This window comes from Dama dama, chromosome 1, assembly GCF_033118175.1.
Source record: "Dama dama isolate Ldn47 chromosome 1, ASM3311817v1, whole genome shotgun sequence".
NCBI classification, from domain to species: domain Eukaryota; kingdom Metazoa; phylum Chordata; class Mammalia; order Artiodactyla; family Cervidae; genus Dama; species Dama dama.
Genome location: NC_083681.1, coordinates 58003503 through 58026491, shown reverse-complemented (window position 1 = coordinate 58026491; position 22989 = coordinate 58003503). Strand labels below are relative to the sequence as shown.

Sequence of the window (22989 nt, the reverse complement as noted above, 5' to 3'; positions counted from 1 at the left end):
GCATTAAGACACATCTGATTAATCATTTTAGGAAACTGGATTAGAGAGGGGACAAATAATATTTTATATGTATCTCATAGCTGAGAACCTGGCCATCTGACGTTAACCAAATCAGTGTTATATGTTCACTTTTCCCTCCACAAAATCTACTTCATTGAAAGGCTAGAAAACATTTGACACTAGGGAATTTATCTTCCAACAACCAAGTCTCTCAGAAACAAAAGTCAAAGTTGAGGAGGGAGTTCAGCTTCTTTCCCTTCGATATTCAATTTCTCCATTTTCCAGGGAAAGAGTTTTAGTCACTGGGCAATGTGTTTCAAAACATTCTAACGATCTGAACAAACATGCATGATTTAGAACTTGAACTTAGAGAATGCTTCAGGAAGGCTGCATTCCTGAAGACCTTAAGTGATTCAAACCTTGCCTAATTCAACACTAATTTTTTCAAAGGGGAAATGTAATACAAAATATGTTTTAATGTATATGGATTTTAATGTAAAATAGGAGGCAACCATTCATGGAACACATGGATCAATAAATACTGTAGGATATTTCTGCTTTAAGGCTTAAGTTTTTTTTTTTTTTTAAAACATGTTTATTTTATTTATTTTTTCAGTGGGTTTTGTCATACATTGACATGAATCAGCAATAGATTTACACGTATTCCCCATCCCGATCCCCCCTCCCACCTCCCTCTCCACCCGATTCCTTGTCCGCAAATCAATGTATTACACCACATTAACAAATTGAAAGATAAAAACCATATGATTATCTCAATAGATGCAGAGAAAGCCTTTGACAAAATTCAACACCCATTCATGATTAAAACTCTCCAGAAAGCAAGAATAGAAGGAACATACCTCAACATAATAAAAGCTATATATGATAAACCCACAGCAAGTATAACCCTCAATGGTGAAAAATTGAAAGCATTTCCCCTGAAATCAGGAACAAGACAAGGATGCCCACTCTCACCACTACTATTCAACATAGTGTTGGAAGTTTTGGCCACAGCAATCAGAGCAGAAAAAGAAGTAAAAGGAATCCAGATAGGAAAAGAAGAAGTGAAACTCTCGCTGTTTGCAGATGACATGATCCTCTACATAGAAAACCCTAAAGACTCTTCCAGAAAATTACTAGAGCTAATTAAGTTTTTTTTTTTCTTTTAGTTTTTTTTTTTTTCTTGACATCTCTAATATTTTGTAGAAATTAAACTATGGCTCAACATGGTAACTGCTTAGCTTTCCCTGTATTTTATCACATTTTAAAGATATATATTTGAGGATGTGGTTTTTTAACACAGCCCACTGAATTAACCATGCCTAGATATGTGTTAACTAAGTATATGAAGTTATAGAAAAGGAGAAAGCTTAATTAATACTTTGTTGATATTATCATTAGATATATTTTTGAAAGCTAATAAAAATAGGAAATGCTAAAATAATGAAATAATGTCTGAAATCTCCATGAATGTGAAAGTGAAAGTCGCTCAGTCGTATCTGAATCTTTGAATTCTCCAGGCCAGAATATTGGAATGGGTAGACTATCCTTTCTCCAGGGAATCTTCCTGACTCAGGAATCAAACCGGGGTCTCCTGCATTGCAGGCGGATTCCTTACCAACTGAGCGATGAGGGAAGCCCCAAAGCTCCATAGAAGTTCTATATAAACAACAGCATTGGTTCATTTGATATGAAAAAATATGGTAGGCATTTTTGTTTATCAGCTAAAATGGCATCTTCCTGTATCATAATTATAGTTTACAATTCATGTAGCCAGCTAGATATAGAACTACGAGATTCCTAATTATTTTAATTGAAGAAATCTGTTTTTATTTCAAAGTATTCAGATAAACTGACTTTATTAATATTTTATATTATGCAACCTCAAGTTTATATAATTCATGTTCACATTAAGTGCATTCACCCTACATATGGATCCGGAGCTCATAAATTAACACCCATGTAACCAGATAAGCTTGTCTTTATAAGGTCTAATTAGGCCTTGTCAATATCAGATCAAGGAGAAAGAAAATAAGAGCTTTCATTTATATTTAGGAATGGATGATCCTGAAGATAATAGGATAACTGGATTTCATGAAGATTTCCTTCTGGCATTTACTTCTGCATAGGGAATTCTAACCTGGACTATGTCCACTGGGTTTCCTGAGAAGGATTTCTAGGAGTGGTCCTGTCAGCCTCCCCAAGTTGCATTTTTAGGGAGATGACAAGGGACTGCAATGGACAATGTGTGATTTTGTGAAGCTTTTTAGTGCTGCTCTGGGGACCAAAGACATATATCCTCTCTTCCTTTATACTGGAGCTTTTGTGTCTGTAATTATGGGAAGAGAGGCTGATGATGCAGATTGTGTAAAATGAAATAAAAATGAAACAAAAGTGTATAAAATACCATATGGTAACAGAAATTAAAACAGTAAAAACAAAACATCAACTGTTAATGTTACAAACAGACAAAAATATAAGAAAAGACAATCCTACTACCAAGAATTAAACAAGGTTCTTTGTCTGAATTAGAAAGTTGAAAGACAATCAGTAAATGTCCTGTGCTTCTGAGGTAGCAAAAAGTGACTTCCTTGTGAGACTCACTAGTCAGAGAGCAACTCTGCTACAGAGTCCTCTTAAGTATGCAAAGACTAGGTAGGAACAGTTGCCTACAAATAATCAGAAAAAGATTTAAAAACTATATTAGAACCAAGGTCTACCTATGAGCTGGACTGTAATTTAGGCCATAGGAAGAAAAATATTAGTGATACCTGCTCCCTAATTCTGAGGAGCTGGCTGTTTTGCAATCCTTCTTCACTGCTTTCTCATCTCCCATATCCTGTTATCAGAAATAGAAACTGGTTTCTGTTTTTCCATTTCCTGAGTTTAATCACAGAGTCTTGTATGGCTAATTCATTTGATTAAGGCATAGAGCAGGTAAGACAGAAAATATGGACTCAAGCACAATCTGGGTCATTTGGTTTGGTACTGAGGGAAAATCTCTTTTTCTATTTTATACTCCATCAATGGATTCACTTAACACCAAGCCAATGTATGTTAGTTCTAAATTGGAAGAGGTGTGCTTACCCTTCGTGTAGCACTTACCACACTACTATAATTACTAGTTTACTTGTCTGTCTTACTCGACTCCAATCTCCTTGTGAACAGGAATTATTTCATGTTAACTCCTATATTCCTCCTGCTTAATAGAGACACTTATGATTGTTAATCCTGACTGTACATCAGAGTCACCTGTAGAGCTTTTGAAAAAATAAAGATGCCTGGCTGAAGTCCACATCAATTGAATCAGTTTCAGGGGTTTATTACACAGGAATCAGTACTTTAAAAAAGATTCAAAGAGGATTTTGATTTGCAGCCAAGATTAAAAACTACTGTAGTAAACACTCGGTAAATGTTTGTTAAAAAGATAATGAATGGATAATGAACAAAAAATATGGGCAAATGAATAAAAATCCAGCACCATAACTACAAACAGTTTTATTCACATCACTGGATGAATATGCAAAGAGTATGATATCCAGTCACATCAATAAGTGACTAAATAAAGAACATAATATTCCTAGGGAAAACATTATGAATAGAATTTTAATAATGTCATGAAACAAATCCTATTCTATATCCTACTTTTTAGCCAAATGTGATTGTGGGTACTAAATTATGATTTTAATGGAACAAGTCAACTCTTACATTTGCTAAAAATTTCATTGTCTCAATACACCTCATGCATGTATTTAATGATATCTGATACAGACTGGGAATGTCCTTAATATTATTTGCAAATGTAGTGGATCACTTGCAAATAATTTGAAACTGAGGCCCTGCAAACATGAAAACCTTTATTATCTGAAATAAGCAACTGTGCAAAGTGAACTTTATTTTTGCATATTTTCTTTTACAGATTAATATAAGACATGAGAATATCTTGGTAAGATTTGCAAATCTACTTAAAAATTTTCATTCAACTCTTCCATAGTTTAAGTTCAAGACTTCCCCTAAAGATTAATGCATAATATTATTGAGATTTTAAGTTAACTTTATTTCACTTAACATCTTTGAAATCCTAAACCACAAGTTCTCTCAGTTTTTCAAAAGAGCATAACTGTTTTCCTCCTAATACTTTAAAATAGCAAAATTATGTCAAAAAAACAGACTACAAAAGGAAATTAAAAGCTAATATACATTCAATACCAAGTTCCAAATGTTCAACCTGGATTTAGAAAAGGCACAGGAACCAGAGATCAAATTTGGATCATCAAAAAACCAAGAAGCTCCAGAAAAACATCTGTTTCTGCTTTATTGACTATGCCAAAGCCTTTGACTGTGTGGATCACAATAAACTCTGGAAAATTCTGAAAGAGATGAGAATACCGGACCACCTGACCTGCCTCTTGAGAAACCTGTATGCAGGTCAGGAAGCAACAGTTAGAACTGGACATGGAACAACAGACTGGTTCCAAATAGGAAAAGGAGTACGTCAAGGCTGCATATTGTCACCCTGCTTATATAACATATACGCAGAGCATATGATGAGAAATGCTGGGCTGGAAGAAGCACAAGCTGGAATCAAGATTGCTGGGAGAAATTTCAGTAACCTCAGATATGCAAATGATACCACCCTTAAGGCAGAAAGCAAAGAACTAAAGAGCCTCTTGATTAAAGAGGAGAGTGAAAAAGTTGGCTTAAAGCTCAACACTCAGAAAACTAAGATCATGGCATCTGGTCCCATCACTTCATGGCAAATAGATCGGGAAACAGTGGAAACAGTGGCTGACTTTATTTTCTTGGGCTCCAAAATCACTGCAGATGGTGATTGCAGCCATGAAATGAAAAGATGCTTACTCCTTGGAAGAAAAGTTATGACCAACCTAGACAGCATATTAAAAAGCAGAGACATTACTTTGCCAACAAAGGGCCATCTAGTCAAAGCTATGGTTTTTCCAGTACTCATATATGAATGTGAGAGTTGGACTATAAAGAAAGCTGAGCGCTGAAGAATTGATGCTTTTGAACTGTGGTGTTGGAGAAAAGACTCTTGAGGTTCCCTTAGGCTGCAAGGAGATCCAACCAGTCCATCCAAAAGGAAATCAGTACTGAATATTCATTGGAAGGACTGATACGGAAGCTGAAACTCCAATACTTCGGCCTGATGCGAAGAGCTGACTCATTTGAAAAGATCCTGAAGCTGGGAAGGATTGAAGGCAGGAGGAGAAGGGGATGACAGAGGATGAGATGGTTGGATGGCATCACCAACTCAATGGACATGAGTTGGCGTAAACTCCGGGAGTTTGCCATGGACAGGGAGGCCTGGCGTGTTGCCATCCATGGGGTGGCAAAGAGTTGGACACAACTGTGTGACTGAACTCTACTGAACTGGATACTTTTTAAAAAATGTATATTTAAGAGTAAGTGAACATTAAATCCACTAAGGGATAACAAGTTCTAATTTCAGTATAACTTCTAGACACTATTTGGCACTTACATCTCTCACAGTAAAGTAGGGAAAATTCATACCATGAGAGATTGACCCTAGCTATTCAAGAAAACGGTTGAAGTGTTCTGCCTCATTAGAGGTACTTCATTCTCACATTCCAGATCAGGTTTGTTTGCAGTGGTATTTTAAACTCCTGACAGTTTCATATCCTTACTCTTTTCTTCTTCTCATATCAGCAACTTCTGGTGGCTTTTTATCTTTACCTGGAATGCATCCATAACCCCACCATTTCACACCAATTCCAGTGCCCTCACCCTAGTGCCAGCCATCACCATGTTTTCCACACAGTTATCAGCAGATCTCTGGCATACAAAAATTCAATGTCATTCCATGGTTCAACACGTTTAGGGTCTTTCTTATCACATTAAATGGGAACTGAAGTTCTTACCATCTCCAAATATCCCTATGTCATATACAACTTCTGCTTCTCACCACCCCCATTTTTCCAAACTCTGTACTCTTAACTAATCCATGGAGTGTTCCAGACTGGGTCCTTTGACCTGTACCAAGAATATCTGTCGGCCAACATACCCCTGGATGGGTACCTCCCTAGTTTACTCAGGTCCCTTAAACACTGCAGCATTAGAAAAGAAGGAATAGAGCACCTTGTCACTGGAGTCCCCTTACATGGTTTTATTATTTTTTTCAAAATATCAGGGATACATATTTGTTTACCATCTGTTTTCCTCCATTAGAATATATACTCAGTAAAAACAGAGACTTTGCTTATTGCTATAAATCCTATATACTCAAAACAGTTAATAGATTGAAAGAATGGTTGAATTTACACTTGGAAATTATAAACAGTCATTGTTAGAAAACAAAAACAAAAGCAAAAAATATATTATGTTGTATATGAAGTAAAATGTTAATGTCACTACTCAAATTCCATACAAGAAGCAATCAACAGGTATACTTTCTAACATTTTCTTAATAGATATGACACTTTGTATATAAATGTGTATAATTATAAAAAGAGAATGATCTATACAGTGTGTGCAAGTTTCTTTTTACCTGCCTTAATTTTAAAAGTAATTTCAGTTGCCTAGACACATTGTGGTCCATTTTGTCTGTTCATTTAACAAATGCTTGTATTGTCAAGAACAGTACCTAACTGGGAATGGTAATTAAGATAGAGGCAATCTCTACACAGTAGAGCTCAAATTGCCAGCACAGCAGGAATATTTGGGATGTTTTCTATTTTTACTATCACACACACACAAAAATGCTGCAGTAAACATGTGAGCTACACATTCAAACATTCTATATAGCAGAAAAACTACAAAGTAAAAAGGCAATCATGATCTGGGAAAAAGACTTCTGTTCAGTTCAGTTCAGTTCAGTTCAGTTGCTCAGTCGTGTCCAACTCTTTGTGACCCCCATGGACAGCAGTATGTCAGGCCTCCCTGTCCATCACCAACTCCCGGAGTTTACTCAAACTCATGTCCATCGAGTCGGTGATACCATCCAGCCATCTCAGCCTCTGTCATCCCTTCCTCCTCCTGTCCCCAATCCCTCTCAGCATCAGGGTCTTTTCCAATGAGACAACTCTTCACATGAGGTGGCCAAAGTATTGGAGTTTCAGCTTCAACATCAGTCCCTCCAATGAACACACAGAACTGATCTGATGGACTGGTTGGATCTTCCTGCAGTCCAAGGGACTCTCAAGAGTCTCCTCCAACACCACAGTTCAAAAGCATCAATTCTTCGGTGCTCAGCTTTCTTTACAGTCCAACTCTCACATCCATACATGACTACTGGAAAAACCATAGCTTTGACTAGATGGCCCTTTGTTGGCAAAGTAATGTCTCTGCTTTTTAATATGCTGTCTAGGTTGATCATAACTTTTCTTCCAAGGAGTAAGTATCTTTTCATTTCATGGCTGCAATCACCATCTGCAGTGATTTTGGAGCCCCCCAAAATAAAGTCAGCCACTGTTTCCACTGTTTCCCCATCTATTTGCCATGAAGTGATGGGACCAGATGCCATGATCTTAGTTTTCTGAGTGTTGAGCTTTAAGCCAACTTTTTCACTCTCCTCTTTCACTTTCATCAAGAGACTCTTTAGTTCCTCTTCACTTTTTGCCATAAGGGTGGTGTCATCTGCATATCTGAGGTTATTGATGTTTCTCCCAGCAATCTTGATTCCAGCTTGTGCTTCATCCAGCCTAGCATTTCTCATGTACTCTGCAGATAAGTTAAATAAGCAGGGTGACAATATACAGCCTTGACGTACTCCTTTTCCTATTTGGAAGCAGTCTGTTGTTCCATGTCCAGTTCTAACTGTTGCTTCCTGACCTGTATACAGATTTCTCAAGAGGCAGGTCAGGTGGTCTGGTATTCCCATTTCTTTCAGAATTTTCCACAGTTTATTGTGATCCACACAGTCAAAGGCTTTGGCATAGTCAATAAAGCAGAAACAGATGTTTTTCTGGAGCTTCTTGCTTTTTTGATGATCCAGCGGATGTTGGCAATTTGATATCTGGTTCTTCTGCCTTTTCTAAATTCAGCTTGACCATCTGGAAGTTCACAGTTCACATATTGCTGAAGCCTAGCTTGGAGAATTTGAGCATTACTTTGTTAGCGTGTGAGATGAGTGAAAAATACTTGTAACTAACTAAATGTGAGCTTGTGATAGTATGCCTGTAGAATCAGTGTTAGTTAGGTCAAAAACTGTTTATGCCTATCTAAATTTGAATAAATACTTCTAAATTGACTGTCTAAATATCAATAGATTGTGTCAATTTACTTCTACCAGTAGTATTTGTGAGAGTCTGGCTCCCCACTTCCTCAATTAGTACTAGAAACTATCACTTTTTGTAACGTTGACCAGTCTAATAGTAGACAAATGATAGCTTATAGCTGTTTTAATTTGCATTTCTTTGGCCATTAACAGAAGCAGGCATCTTCTCAAATCTAATGACCATTTGATTTTCACTATGAAGTCTATGAACAAACTCTTAATGTGATGTTTCTTTTTCCTTTACTGATTTGGAAGAACTATATAAAATAATGACATTAACCCTTTGGTTCTCTATTTAGTTGCAAAGAATGTTCCTGGATTGTGACTGTCTTTATAGTTTGTGGATTTTTTTATATAGACTTTTCTTCATGTCTTAAATTCTGTCAAGTTTAGGAAGGCTTTCCTTACTCCAAGATTATAGCTATAAACAACTGTGTTTTTCTGGTTTTCTTTCTTCATCTAAATATCTGATACACAAGAAGTTGAAGATTTAGTATAATATGAAGAAGAGATCTAACTTTATTTTTTAAAAACTATATAGCTAATAGCCCTGAAATAGCATATTATTTCTGTACTAATTTGAATTACTGATTTGATCAACTACTACATTTTTAGATACAAATAGATCTGCCTCTGGATTCTTAATTGTTTTGCACTGATATATTTCTCTATTTTTCTGCTAATATCAGATTATTATTACTTTTTAAAATTTTCCAGGACATTGGGTTATCAGGTGGAGTAAGTCCCTCTTCCCCACGCCATTATCTTTCTTTTCAAAAATTTTTTGGGTATTTTCATTCATTATTCCAAATTAAATTTAGAAATAATAAAGCATATAATGATAAACACTTTGGTTGGAATTACAGTAAATTTCTAAACTGATTTGGATAAAATTTACATTATCATATCAAACAATCCATCTATGGAATATCATATTTCCATTAATATTTTATAGTCCTTCATTAAAGTTAAATAGTTGTCTTTACCTAAGTCATGGCCAGTCTATTTGTTATTAGTGTGTTTACACATACACATTTTAATAATCCCTATGGAAAAGCATTAGAAATGATATTATATGAAGATGGCATGATGTGATAGAAAAAGGGCTAAACTTGAGAAAGGAAAAACTAGATTCAGTGATCAGATATTTTACATTTTTATGACTGTTTGACATGGGGGCAATAACACAACTTCTGAGTTTGTTTCTCCATTAGAAGAGGAGATGATAACACTTCTCAAAGCATTATCCTAAAAATTAAGTAAAGAAAATACTCAGGAGCACCTAGTGCATGGCAACCCACTCCAGTACTCTTGCCTGGAAAATCCCATGGATGGAGGAGCCTGGTAGGCTCCAGTCCATGGGGTTGGTCAGGTATGACTGAGCGACTTCACTTTCACTTTTCACTTTCAAGCATTGGAGAAGGAAATGGCAACCCACTCCAGTGTTCTTGCCTGGAGAATCCCAGGGAAGGGGGAGCCTGGTGGGCTGCCGTCTATGGGGTCGCACAGAGTCAGACACGACTGAAGCGACTTAGCAGCAGCAGCAGTAACTTTATGAATGTTAAAGTGATTTCGCAATTTATTCTTCTCAGTTGTAAAATGGAGTGATGAGAGGATTTGATATGTTAATTTGAGGTTCCAAACTAATTTTATTTTCATCCTGAACTAATAGCAGAGTAGGTGGGATAGAGGGCTGTTGAAAACCCCTGAAGCATCTGAGTAATGCTTATTGGATTTAGGCATTAGACTAAAACACTTGGCATTTGGAATGAAGTTAAAATTTTCCTTATGTAAAAATTAATGGTGCACTTCTAAGTTAACTTATATTATGGCATTCTAAGTGTATCATTTTTTCCCTCTGTTCTTTTTTTTTATTACTGCCCTATTAATAGTTCTCATGGAATGTTTTTATGTACAGGTTATCTACTTTCTTAAGCATAGTTCCTCAAAGATAAAGGAGGAGGTAGAGGAAGGGGAGAGGAAAGGAGTGGGAGGAAGATCTTGACTCTGATTTTTCAAACTGCTGTGCTGGGGAATAGTAATCTCATAAACTATAATATTTGCACCCCCAATCGAACACCAAGGTGTTTGTTGTCTCACAAGTCTAAGAAACCTAGCATGTTATACTCCTTTCTTGGAGATCCACAATACCCATTAGCATGGTAAAGCTCTGAAGGTAACCATATAACTTTGCTTACGTAGGATGTCCAAACTTTTTGAAACAATTTTTAATTTTTAATAACAATTATCTATTCCATGGGCTTCCCTGGTGGCTCAGACGATAAAGAATCTACCTGCAATGTGGGAGACCAGGGTTCAATCCCTGGGTTGGGAAGATCCCCTGGAGAAGGGCATGGTAATCCACTCCAGTATTCTTGCCTGGAGAATTCTCATGAACGGAGGAGCCTGGCAGGCTACAGTCCATGGGGTCACAAAGAGTTGGACACGACTGAATGACTAAGCATATCTATTCCACAGAACTCCTTTGCTGGGTAACACACTTGGGAAGATACTGAAAATAGGTTTTGTGTTAATCCTTTCTAAATATCTTAACCATGTTGTTAAATTCCTATAATAATTCTGAGAGGTAAAAAATAAATATCCTTATTTCCATTTAAAGGTGAAAGACAAAGGAGTTATATGTATCTTTCCAAGTTCACAAGAATCACATGAGAACTCAGGTCTTTTTTAACAAGACGTCCACTCCAACACTCCCTTTTTTGTAATACAGAATGAACCTAACTTGCCCAGAAGAAAGGCATAACATTTCTGGCTAGTTCATCTAAGAAACACATTCTGAAAAACCCAGATCAGCATTAATTCATCTAAAAAGAAAAATAAAACTGTTCAGTTCAGTCGCTCAGTCATGTCCGACTCTTTGCGACCCCATGAACCGCAGCACACCAGGCCTCCCTGTCTGTCACCAACTCCCAGAGCTTACCCAAACTCATGAACCCTCTTTACTTTATTATATATGTAATTTTTAAAATTTCTTTAAAATGTTCTTGAGTTTTGAAGTGTGCCCAAAACAAGGCAACAATTTTAAGACGGTATATAACTTAACCATCTCATCTCCTTTTTCCTGATAGGCCTTTAAGGAAGTTAAGATTAAATCACATGGTTTAGAGTGATTTCCAGAAGCTCTGATTCCATGTCTGGTGTTTTATACAACAACCTCATTTTCTGGGAGAAAATGAGTGTGGAATCTTTACTCGAAGCCTGAATAGCCTTTTACTGAGAGATGTTGTAATGGAACCCAAATCACTTTGCATCAAGTTGCAAGAGTTTGGCTTTCTCTCCACATTTCCCTTGGGGAGATGTGCATTGTCAAGACTAAAGACTGTGCATCTGGCAAAGGCAGCAACTGCCCTGGTTTCTTACCCTGGGAACGGTAATGAATACCTTTGGCTTTTGTCCTTTTTGTTCCATTGAAAATAATATATTGTTAGGTTATTAGACTGTGCATTTGTCTCTTTTTCATCAGCTTTCTTGATAGTAGGTTTAAAAAAGAAACAGTTGCTACTGCTGCCATTATCAAAAGACTTTGGGGCAGGTACTGATTACACATTTTTGATTAAGAATCTAGACTCATCCAATGCAGTACATACTGGGCTTTTCCTGACTCCCCTGCTAGGAAGGGGGACCTTTACAGTTGTTTTTATGTTTGAAAAACAAGTACTTAAAATTTTTCAGCTAAGCAAAATGAGGGTGGACAAACTTGTGTATAATTAGGAATAAAGGGCTCAGGTGGCGAATATCTTGGGGAATTAAACCAAGATCCTTTAATTTTTTTTTTTCTTTAAAGCTTCTTGAGAAATGGTGATAGAAGGCTGAAAGATTTTCCCATACATTTCTTATTATGCATTTCTTGTAAATACACAATTTTAGCAGTGACAAGGTAGTGCTCCTTGCTCTCATTTTCAGCCTAGATTGACCTTTTCCCTCTTCTTACAGTTTATGTCTGTGCATGTGCATCCTTAGTCACTCAGTTGTGTCTGACTTTTTGCGACCCCACGGATTGTAGCCCATCAGGCTCCTCTGTCCATGGGATTTCTCAGGCAAGCATACTGGAATGGGTTAGCCATTTCCTTCTCCAGGGGATCTTTCTGACCCAGGGATCAAACCTGTGTCTCCTGCATTGGCAAGTGGATTGTTTATACTGAGCCACCTGGGAAGCCCACAGCTCATGTCTGCTGCTGCTGCTGCTAAGTCGCTTCAGTCGTGTCCGACCCTGTGCGACACTATAGATAGCAGCCCAGCAGGCTCCCCCGTCCCTGGGATTCTCCAGGTGAGAGTACTGGAGTGGGCTGCCATTTCCTTCTCCAATTCATGCAAGGAAAAGTGAAAGTGAAGTCGCTTAGTCGTGTCTGACTCTTAGCACCCCATGGACTGCAGCCTACCAGGCTCCTCCATCCATGGGATTTTCCAGGTGAGAGTACTGGAGTGGGTTGCCATTGCCTTCTCTGACAGCTTATGTCTACTCATCCTTAATACTCTCTAAAGTGCAATCTTCTTCAGGAAGTTATGCAGTGTCCTTTTAATACATATTTTTATCAAACTATTTACTACTCTATACTATTTACCTATTAACCCCTTCTAGGTTGTAAAAAATCTGAAAACTTTTTGTATTTTCCTTATATCCCCAGGTCCAGGTCTAGGGCCTGGTGTATGGTAGGTGGCAAAGGGAAAAACCCAGTAAATAAGAGAGATTCTTCCAGTCCCAAAGATCAAGATGTATCAAAATGGTATGCTGAAGTTAGACATTCATAAAATCCCTGAAATCTTTGTAAGATGTTGTGTATACATGCAGATTTATGTGGAAATACTCCAGGGTTTCTATCAAAGGCTCAAATATACCAGTGACTCCAAAGTAGGCAAATTCTTGGTGAAAACATACTGAGGATACTGGGTTTTTAGCTTACAACTTATCACCTTTAATAATACCACCAAATAAGCCTTTGCATTTATGTAGTTTTAGTTTGTTACATTTTTCTTTAACTCCAGGAATATCACCACTTAGCACCACCAGAAGCGTTGTTAAAAATCCCCTTTACGCATGACAGCAGACATTGGAAACTATAGCAGTGAATATTCAGTCTTCCTCTGACTCACAAGGAATTTCATATTAAAAGTAAGAGAAAACCTTGCTTAGTAACAGGCTGCACGATGTATAATAATAGAACACAATTTGTATGTGGAAGCGGTAAGATAGATTTCATTCATAAAAAACACCATGCTTCTGGCTAGATAAATGATTTGAGGTCCTAGAGAAAAACTGTCATTTTTAGTTCTGGGATACCCTTATGCTACTTACACTTTTTAAAATTTGATACATTCACATGCTCAAATGTATTGAGATTTTTAAGCTTGTGAATGAAATTAACAATGTGCTGTGGTTGTCAATGTGATGCATTGCAATTCCCCCTGAGTGGTAGGGTTTAGAAATTAATTCAGCTCTTGCACCTGTTTGCCAGCATTCGTCTGTTGAATTTCCATCACATTTAATAAGTCTCTGTGACGCAACTCGTGTCCTTTTGCCTGGGCTCCTTTAATATAGTGTTAAATTCTCACTCATCTGAAATTTAAGTAATATTACAAATTTGAAATTGTTAATTAAAATCTGTGAACCTCAGTGGTTCTGGATAAAACTGGCTTTACCCAGTGAGGTTCTCTTGGAACTTCTCAGAGGCTCATCTAATCCCCACCTCCTACTAGGTTAAGTCTGATGACAACATGATCTGACTATGGGTGGTGGAGTCTTGCAAATCCTCATACAACTGGGAAAAACAGTTATAGGCTTGAACAAAAAGATGAAATAAAAGAGATGGCTCAGAATTAGTTTAAAAGAATATCAATTGCTTTAGACGCAGACACAGGAGGGGAAGGAGAGAGTGGGATGAATTGAGAGAGTAGCATGGAAACATATACATTACCATACGTAAAACAGATAGCCAGTGGGAATTTGCCGTGTGACAGGGAGCTCAACCCAGTGCTCTGTGACAACCTCGAGGGACAGGATGGGGTACAAGATGGGAGGGAGGTTCAAGAAGGAAGAAACATATGTATACCTGTGGCTGGTTCATGTTGATGTATGACAGAAACCAGCACAATATTGTAAGGCAATTAGCTTCCAATAAAAAAAATTTTAAAAAAGAATATCGAATTAAAGGATGGATATTTTCACACATTATTTTTCAATAAAACTAATTCTATACTACCTATGTCTTAAGATGCTTAGCACAGATGGGATAACTTAAACTGAATCATGATTCCTATAATTTACTTAGATAGTCAACATTAAATTTACTTATTGTATCTTCAAGCCAGGGTTGAGGACTATTTGCCAGATCCTGTGAACACAAAACAGAAGTCTACACAGGAGCTGCTAGCATACTGAAGACCCATAATAAGATTCTTCACTTGAACCTTAAGGATTAGTCTATAGGGCATGCAGTACTACTCTGAGTTGGGCTGGACACATTTCCCAGACTTGGGAGATGGTGGCAGGAAAAGATATTTGACAATGCCCTCTTTTTCTTGCAAGGTCAGTATACACGCATAATTAAACCTCATGCTCCAAGGTAAAGTTGCTTGCCCTCCTGTAGAATACTCAACCTGCAATGGAACACTTCTCAACTGTATTGTAATGGTTAAAAAAAAATTTATCGCTCCCACTGAAATATAAGCTTCCAAAGTATGTCAGGATTGTGTGTTATTTCCAGAAGGCAGGGATTCTGTGTTTTCTTCCTTTTTCTCATAACAGGCTTATTGAAAGACTAATAGACTATCTTACTGAATTAAAGAATAGATGACCAATTTCTCCAAAGGCCTATACCACATAGATTTTAGTTAAAACATAGATTATAAGTATCTGCTTTTTTCCCCCTACCATATGCAAATTTAATACTGAACTTAGCCCCCGACCCAATCATTTATTTTCTGCCTGCTTTATCCTACCAAATTGTTCCAGGAGCAGTGCTTTGGATAATGTCCAGTGAAGGCTACTGATTTTTAGAAGGATGTATGTTCATTTTGAAAAACAATACTTCAAGGACTCAAGGTGTGTGTGTGTGCGTGTGTGTGTGTCTGTGTGTGTATGCCATTAATCTCACTTAGGGGATTTAGCCTAGAAAGGAAACATTCCTTGCTGATCCCAAATCCCTTAAATGTGCATAAAAATATTTACTATACAGCTTCCAATAATAGCCTCCACTAGGAGGCAAGTCGAATATCTAATAATGAATATAGGATTAAATAAACTATGGTATTTCTTATTGATTAGTATATTAGCATAAAAATAAGTAACATAATAAAACATTAAATGAATAAACTCCAAAATTATATACTTTCAATCATTTCAACTCAAAAAATGTGAGAATAAATAAAAACAAAGAGATAATATGCCAAATTATATATATGTTGTGGTGGTAGAGTAGTATTAAAGGTTTTAAACTTTTCACTTGAATTTCTTAATATTGTATGACATAAATGAGGATTCTTTTATAATAGAGAAAATTTTTTTTTTTTTTTTTGGCCATGTGGGATCTTAGTTCCTTGACCAGGTATCAAACCTGTGCCCCCTGCAATGGAGGCACAGAGTTTTAAACACAGGACAGCCAAGGAAGTCCATATAATAGAGAAAATTTTACATTATCTCTGTGATCATGAATTTTAATTATTTTTACATGTATTTGTGAAGAAGATTCTATCAACAACTAGAGAAAAGTAAACTCCTCATATTGATTAGATTTTGTCAAATTCTATCATATACCTAGCACGTGGCTAGGTAGTTTTAAAATATAATTTCTAATCATCACAGTAATCTTATAAGTTAGGAAGTATTATCTTTATCTTAGAGAGGATTAGAATGATTATGTAACATGCAATTTCACACATCTAGTAAACAGCAGGGCTAAAATTTGAATCCGAGTTTTTGTGTAATTCCAAAATGAATTTCTTTTTCCATTACTCAGTGATACAACAGAATGAAGAGTTGTGAACCCTGACTAATAACGCAAATATGCAAGCAGTATAGCAAGACAAGCAACCTGGCTTGTTAATTTAAATTCATCATAAAAGTCCATGTTCATCTAAAGAGCACAGGGATGAAGTCAACAATGTAAATATCCTACCTGCTAGATTATCATTCTCAGTTTCAACTTCTGAGATAGGTACCTGAAGCACATAGGCCTTGAGATTAATGCTTTCTAGTGGACTTTACATAAATGTTAACATTCTTTTTTTTTTTTTTAAATAAGAAAATGTAGTACCTTCAAATCATTACCATGATGCTGTCTCTAAAACAGTTCACTGAATAATAATAATTAGGCATCAGAGATCTTTACTCAACAATAATAATTTATATTATTTTTAATAATAACCACATTCTCTAATTGGAAGGACTGATGCTGACGCTAAAGCTCCAACACTTTGATGTGAAGAGATGCATTACTGGAAAAGACCTTGATGCTGGGAAAGATTGAGGGCAGGAGAAGAGGACAATAGATGATGAGACGGTTGGACGCCATCACCAACTCAATGGACATTAGTTTGAGCAAACTCTGGGAGACAGTGAAGGACAAGGAAGCCTGATGTGCTGCAGCCCATGGGGTGGCAAAGAACTGGACATGACTTAGTGACTGAACAACAACAACAACAATAACAACAACAACACTCTTTAAAATCCAAGCCTAGAGCTAATTATGTCAGGGCTAGCAGGTCACCTGGTTAATGAGATTCTGATGCACCTTGAATGAACTGGCAGTCAGCCCACCTTTAGAGTTCTTTAATGTGATGAAGAAAAGGGGGGCGGTGGGGGGAGGTAAAGTAACAGCACGAAATAATGTTTTCAATAAAAAGGGATGCTGCCTCCACTCTTGGTCTTTTCTAACACTGGTTCTCAAGCTTCAGGTTCCTAGCTTGTTGACTGTTACATCTCCGACTGCTGACATCTTAACCATCCCTTCAAAATGTGAGACAGCTGCTGCATGTGTAGGAAATCTCTACTGGTGAATCCATTATAAACTTTTTTACAGCATTTGTTCTATTCACTCAAATGCATTTCATCACTCAATAACCTGCTCACTCACTCATTTTTATGTGTTCATTCAACAAAAGTAAAAAAAAAAAGTCTACTAGAGGTCAGTCTTCACTGGGTATTTAAAATACATTGTCTGCTTCAGTTATCTAAGAATTCTGTGAGGTAGTTGCTATCATTTATATTTTCAGATGAAGAAACATCAATTCCGAGAAGGTAATACATGCCCAAATTTAGATGACAGAGTCACTTCAAATCTACCTGATTGAATAGTTCCTGCTTCCTCTAACCCACTCTTTTATCCTTTAACCCAGTTCCCAGAAGATGGATGCTGAGGCTGCTCTGGAAAGTTAGATACGGTTACTCTACATTCAAAGAGCTCATGCAGGTTGTGAGGAAGACAGAGTGTAATGAAGTAAATGCTCATTAGACAAATGAACAGTATATGGGAAGTAAGCAACTTCAGGAGGATAGTAAAAGGAAAAGTTCAGAAAGGATCCAGAATAATGTCTAGTCTTGAAAGAAGTAGACAATTTTTTTTTCTTTTTTTGAGGGGAAGGAAAAATGAGGAACAACATATCTTGCAGAGAAAGATCACATACAAAAGGATGAAAGTGAGAAAGCATAAAGTGAGTTTAGGACCATGAATGATAAGCAATTTGGTGTAGACATGGAGTGCACTGGGGTCAGGGGGCGGGTGGGGAGTGGAGAAGGTGGTGAAGAAATTACTTTAAAAAGATAGGCAGAAGTCAGATCATGAAGAGACTTGTTTTTCATGTTAAGGAGTTTAGGTTCTGTCCTACAGATAATAGGGAACCTGCTAAGGATTTTAAGGAGAGGTGTGATAGTAGGAGATTTGTATTTTATAAATATAATTCTGGTAGAGGTTGGGATGGTAGGGACTGGAGACACAGAAGGTATAGATTCAAGTTAAAAGACTAGGGTGAATATTCCGGCAAAGATAATAAAGGTGTATAATAAAGCAGCAACAGTGGAAATTGGGGTGGAAAGGAACATAAGGATTTAAGGAGGCAGAATTTAAAAGTTTTAGTGATATAGCATTTCTCTTCAAATTAAGGTTGATTTGAAGGTTCTGATTTGGGCTTTTGAGTAAATGTGATTAGGTGGATTAGAAACAGAAACAGAGGCATGGTCAGTGGTACTAAGCAAGATGAGATTGGGAATGCTGAACTTTATATATGCTTGTGGAGTAAATAGTTGATATGTTCAGAAAGTAGTGACAAATACAGGTCTAGAGTTCAAAAGAGATTTAAACTGCACATGGGCATATGGATGATGTCAGATCTGTAGAACTGGATAGAAATGTCCAGCATTACACGTACAGTGAGGAAAGAATCAAGGATTGAACTCCCAGCAAACAACAGCATTTAAGGCACAAGGAAAGGAAGAAAAATTAGTACTGAAAGACTCATTTAGAATTATTTGCTCAGATGTTAATATCCCACAGGGCTTCCCTGATGGCTCAGATGGTAAAGAATCTGGCTGCAATGAGGAAGACCTGGGTTCGATCCCTGGGTTGGGAAGATCCCCGGAGAAAGGAATGGTTACCCACTCCAGTATTCTTGCCTGGAGAATTCCATGGACAGAGGAGCCTGGCAGGCTGCAGTCCGTGGGATCGCAAAGAGTTGGACACAACTGAGAGACTTTCCCTTCAGTTCATATCTTTTAAAAAATTACCAAAAGAAAAGGGAAATCATTGAAAGGAAAGAATAAAAAAATACTAGAATTAAAAAAGCAGTGCTTATCCTGGTCTACTCACATTGTAAAGTTTAAGCAGCAAAGGTTAGTCAACCAATAGAGTGGTATAGCTAACAGATACACTAAACTGATGCTTGCAATTATCGAGATTATGCTATAAAATGTCACAAAGAAATAGGGCAACGAGAATTAAACTTACTAATAGAACACAAATTGTGATATGAAACATGAGACTAAAAACAAACAAACAAACAAACAAAAAAACTGGGACTGAGTGAAGCAACACCCCAGAGAGGAGAAGAGAAAATATCAGTGATAGAGTAGGATACAGCAGGGCCTCAATGCTTTTGTTATTGCTTAGTTTCTTTGTCTTGAGAATGCTTCTCCTAGAATTGTCACTTGGCTGCTTATTCTTTTAGATTTGTGTAAAGGCTACATCTTCAGGGAAGCCTTCCTAAAACCCCTAACCAAGCTAGGGCCCCCTACTATACTCTCTGTAAGCCTTGTGTGTGCTAAGCTGCTTCAGTCATGTCTGACTCTTCGCGACCCTATGGACTTGAGTCTTCTTGGCTCCTCTGCCATGGAATTCTCCAGGCAAGAATCCTGGAGTGGGTTGCCATGCCATCCTCCAGGGGATCTTCCCGACTCAGGGATTGAGCCTGCGACTCTTAAGTCTCCTGCATTGGCAGACAGGTTCTTTACCACTAGCACCAACTGCAAACTTTGTACAATTATACTAAACCATGTAGGTTAATACTAAGCCCTATGTGCTTTCTTTATAACACTTATACAATTTATAATCATCTATCTATTTGAATGATTATTTGCTTAATACCTGTTTCTGTCTCTGAGGCCTAGAAAGATTAAACAACTTGGCAAAGTTACACAACTGTTAAATCGCAAAACCCAGGCTTGAATGTAGTTCTGTCTGATTCGAAAGCCTATATTCTCCAGTCACGCCATATTGTTATGAGGAAGTTAAAAGATGAACAAGCTGCTATAGTAGTTTAAATCAAAGACCAAGTTGGGAGATCAAGGATGGAATCATGAAAAATATAAAGTATCATTTAAGTTGGGCTTTAATGGTGGACAGGTTTTCAACCAGTGGATATGGAAGGAGAACTTTTTATTTTTTGGAGAAAGAAACCATGTTTGGAGGAAAAAGGACAGAACATTTAGGCAGGAATACGGAGGATGATGAGAGGTGTGTAAAAACAATGTTCTGGACCACAGAATGGACCCAAATATATCAAGTTTGGTAGTCTGAGATTAAACATGTAAGCAAAGGACAGCCACTGAAAGCTTTTGAACAAGTAAATGACATGATTAGTAAAGCCGTGATGTCTAAGGGGGTTGACTGGATGTTAAAGAATGGTACAAAGTCCACTCAAATGAACTTAAGATAAAAAAAAACAATTATTAAAAGGAAATGTATGAATCACAGGGGGCTTCCCTGCCTGCAATGCGGGAGACCGGGGTTCAATCCCTGGGTTGGGAAGATCCCTTGGGGAAGGAAATGGCAACCCATTCCAGTACTTTTGCCTAGACAATTCCATGGACTGAGGAGCCTGGTAAGCTACAGTCTATGGGGTCGCAAAGAGTCGGACACGATTGAGTGACTTCACACTCACTCACTCACACTCATGAATCATAGGAAGTCAATTGTAGGGAATAGCAGTAGACCTTAAGAAACTGAAAAGCTAACAGAAAAGCACTCTTTCCACATGTTCGCATGTGCATTTGTGTGTGTCTATCTCTGAACATCTCCATTTTCTGGGTGTCTATTATTTCTGTAAACTAATTTCCTTCACTGTGTTCTTGATTCCCAATTCTCCTAATGACGGCTTTCACCTTGTTCCTGATTGAAAGAGAGGCAAATCTGGCCCTAATTCTTTATTCCCAATACCATATAATTATAGATTCTGGTCTTCATGGTTCAAAATTTGGAGACGTATCTAACTTACACGACTCTTTATAATCAGTTGCTTCAAGGGTAACCTGATATAATGAACATGGCTACATAGGTTTTACCCTTTCGTTGCCAGGTATTGGGAGTTGGTAGGGACCTATGCAATTGCAAGGAAAGAGGATGTAGGCTGGATGGACACTCCAAAATATGTGTAAGATGGATTTGAGTGACGAAAATGAATGCTGGTAGATCTTTAAGGAGGTTATTGTAATAATCTAAATAAGGGATAAACAGTGGTCCTGATAGGTATGGAAAAGGAGAGGAGTCAATCATCAGTGAGAATCAGGACAGCACTTAAAAACTGATCAAATTGGGGGGGGGGTGGGTCATTTAGAAATAATTCAAAGGTATTTCTGAAGTTTCCACACTATGGGCTAGGAAAATGCCTGTTATAGTTTCATAAAACATTAGGGATTATGGGGGAGATCTAATACACCCACCTTTTGTAAGAAAATAAAACTGAGACCAGAGTGAAAAATGACTTGTCTTGAATAGCTGTCAATTAGTGACAGAGTAAGGAATTAAGAATCAGGAAAATGAGACTTGGGCAGTAGGTAGTAATAAAAATTGGACCTTGGTGGGGTGGGGTGGTATTCCAAGATTCCCAAGGAAATGGATAAGAACAATATTCCATGTGAAGAGTTAAAGATGCAAATGAAAGATACCTGTGTTAGTGAAGGAATGATGAAAGAGTAAGAAAATTGGATCCAGAATGATAAAAGATGAAGTAGAAGCTGGTCAGGACTAGGGAAGGCTAGCCACAGTTAGCTAGGTACAGAACTTGAAAGAAATCAAATTAGCCAGGAACCAAGAACAGTCTGGCTCAGTAGGTAAAGAATCCACCTGCAATGCAGGAGACTGCCTGCAATGGACTGGGAAGATCCCATGGAGAAGAAAATGGCAACCCACTCCAGTATTCTTGCCTAGGAAATCCCATAGACAGATGGGATTTAGCCTGCCTATATACAGCCTGCCTGGCCGGCTATAGTCAATGGATCACAAGAGTTGGACATGACTTAGACATGACTTAATTTTCACTTGCAAAAGTATACAGAGTATAAAACAGTAAGAAATGGAATAATGATGTACAAGGACGCATTTCCCTTCTCTTATTCCATAGAAGCAGTCTGAAATTCTGCCATAATCAGGAAAACCATGAGGACTTGGTTATTCTAAATTAAGAATCTGACTTAATTCAAGGTTACATTTAGGATAGAAGATCACAAGATAATGAAGAAGTCCAGGGATTGTAAGTGTGCTGGGTCCTGGCACAGGACCATGAGTTGCTGTTTTCTACTCTTCACAGCCCCCTGAAATCTTACCTGCTTCATTTTATTTGTTCATTAATTTTTTTTCATTTCTGCAATTAATAAGTTTCTACTGTGTGACAGGGTCTTTTCTATAAATAGCCATCATTCTCCCTCTAAAAGGTTCAATTCAAAGTTCTCTTTGTCTATAACTTCTACCCAAACCCTCTCCTCAATAACTTAGACCTTCTCAGCACATTAAAATCACTTGCTCCCTTCTCTGTATTTCCATACCTTTTTGTTTTTGATTCTGTTATCCATATCATTTATTATAGGGTGACAGAGTAAGTTGCTTATATGACTATTTCCTATATGAGTATATGAGATCCTGGAAGACTGAGCTATCAGTGTTCACTGAAAATTCACGCTGTGCCCTATCATAAGAAAGGAATTTAGAGTAGTGTCATATATAGGAGCACAGGGTCTAGAGTGAGATTGTCGGTGTGCCTGTGCTCGGCCACGTCTGACTCTTAGTGACCCCATAGACTGCCCACCAGGCTCCTCTCTCCATGGGATGTTTTAGGCAAGAATACTGGAGTGGTTTGCCATTTCTTCCTCCAGAGGATCTTCCCAACCCAGGGATCGAACCCACGTCTCCTTACATCTCCTGCATTGGCAGATGGGTTCTTTACTGCTAGAGCCAGCTGGGAAGCCCCCAGAGAGAGATTATTAGCTTTCAATTCCAGCTCCACTTGACAAGAAA

At 37.6% G+C, this 22989-nt stretch overlaps 1 protein-coding gene across 6 annotated transcripts in view; it reads right to left on the bottom strand.

Annotated features, from left to right (window-relative positions):
• The window catches only part of METTL15 (methyltransferase 15, mitochondrial 12S rRNA N4-cytidine), a 366840-nt gene that overhangs the window by 168134 nt on the left and 175717 nt on the right, over window positions 1–22989 (bottom strand). Inside the window, exon 7 of one of the 6 annotated variants that reach the window (XM_061151132.1) lies at window positions 6119–8062. The exons of the other annotated variants lie outside the window; for them this stretch is intronic. Coding sequence (XP_061007115.1) covers window positions 8046–8062 — 17 coding nt within the window. The 3' untranslated portion in view covers window positions 6119–8045. Of the gene's footprint in view, window positions 1–6118; window positions 8063–22989 lie in introns of those variants that run through there. 6 annotated transcript variants of the gene reach the window in all.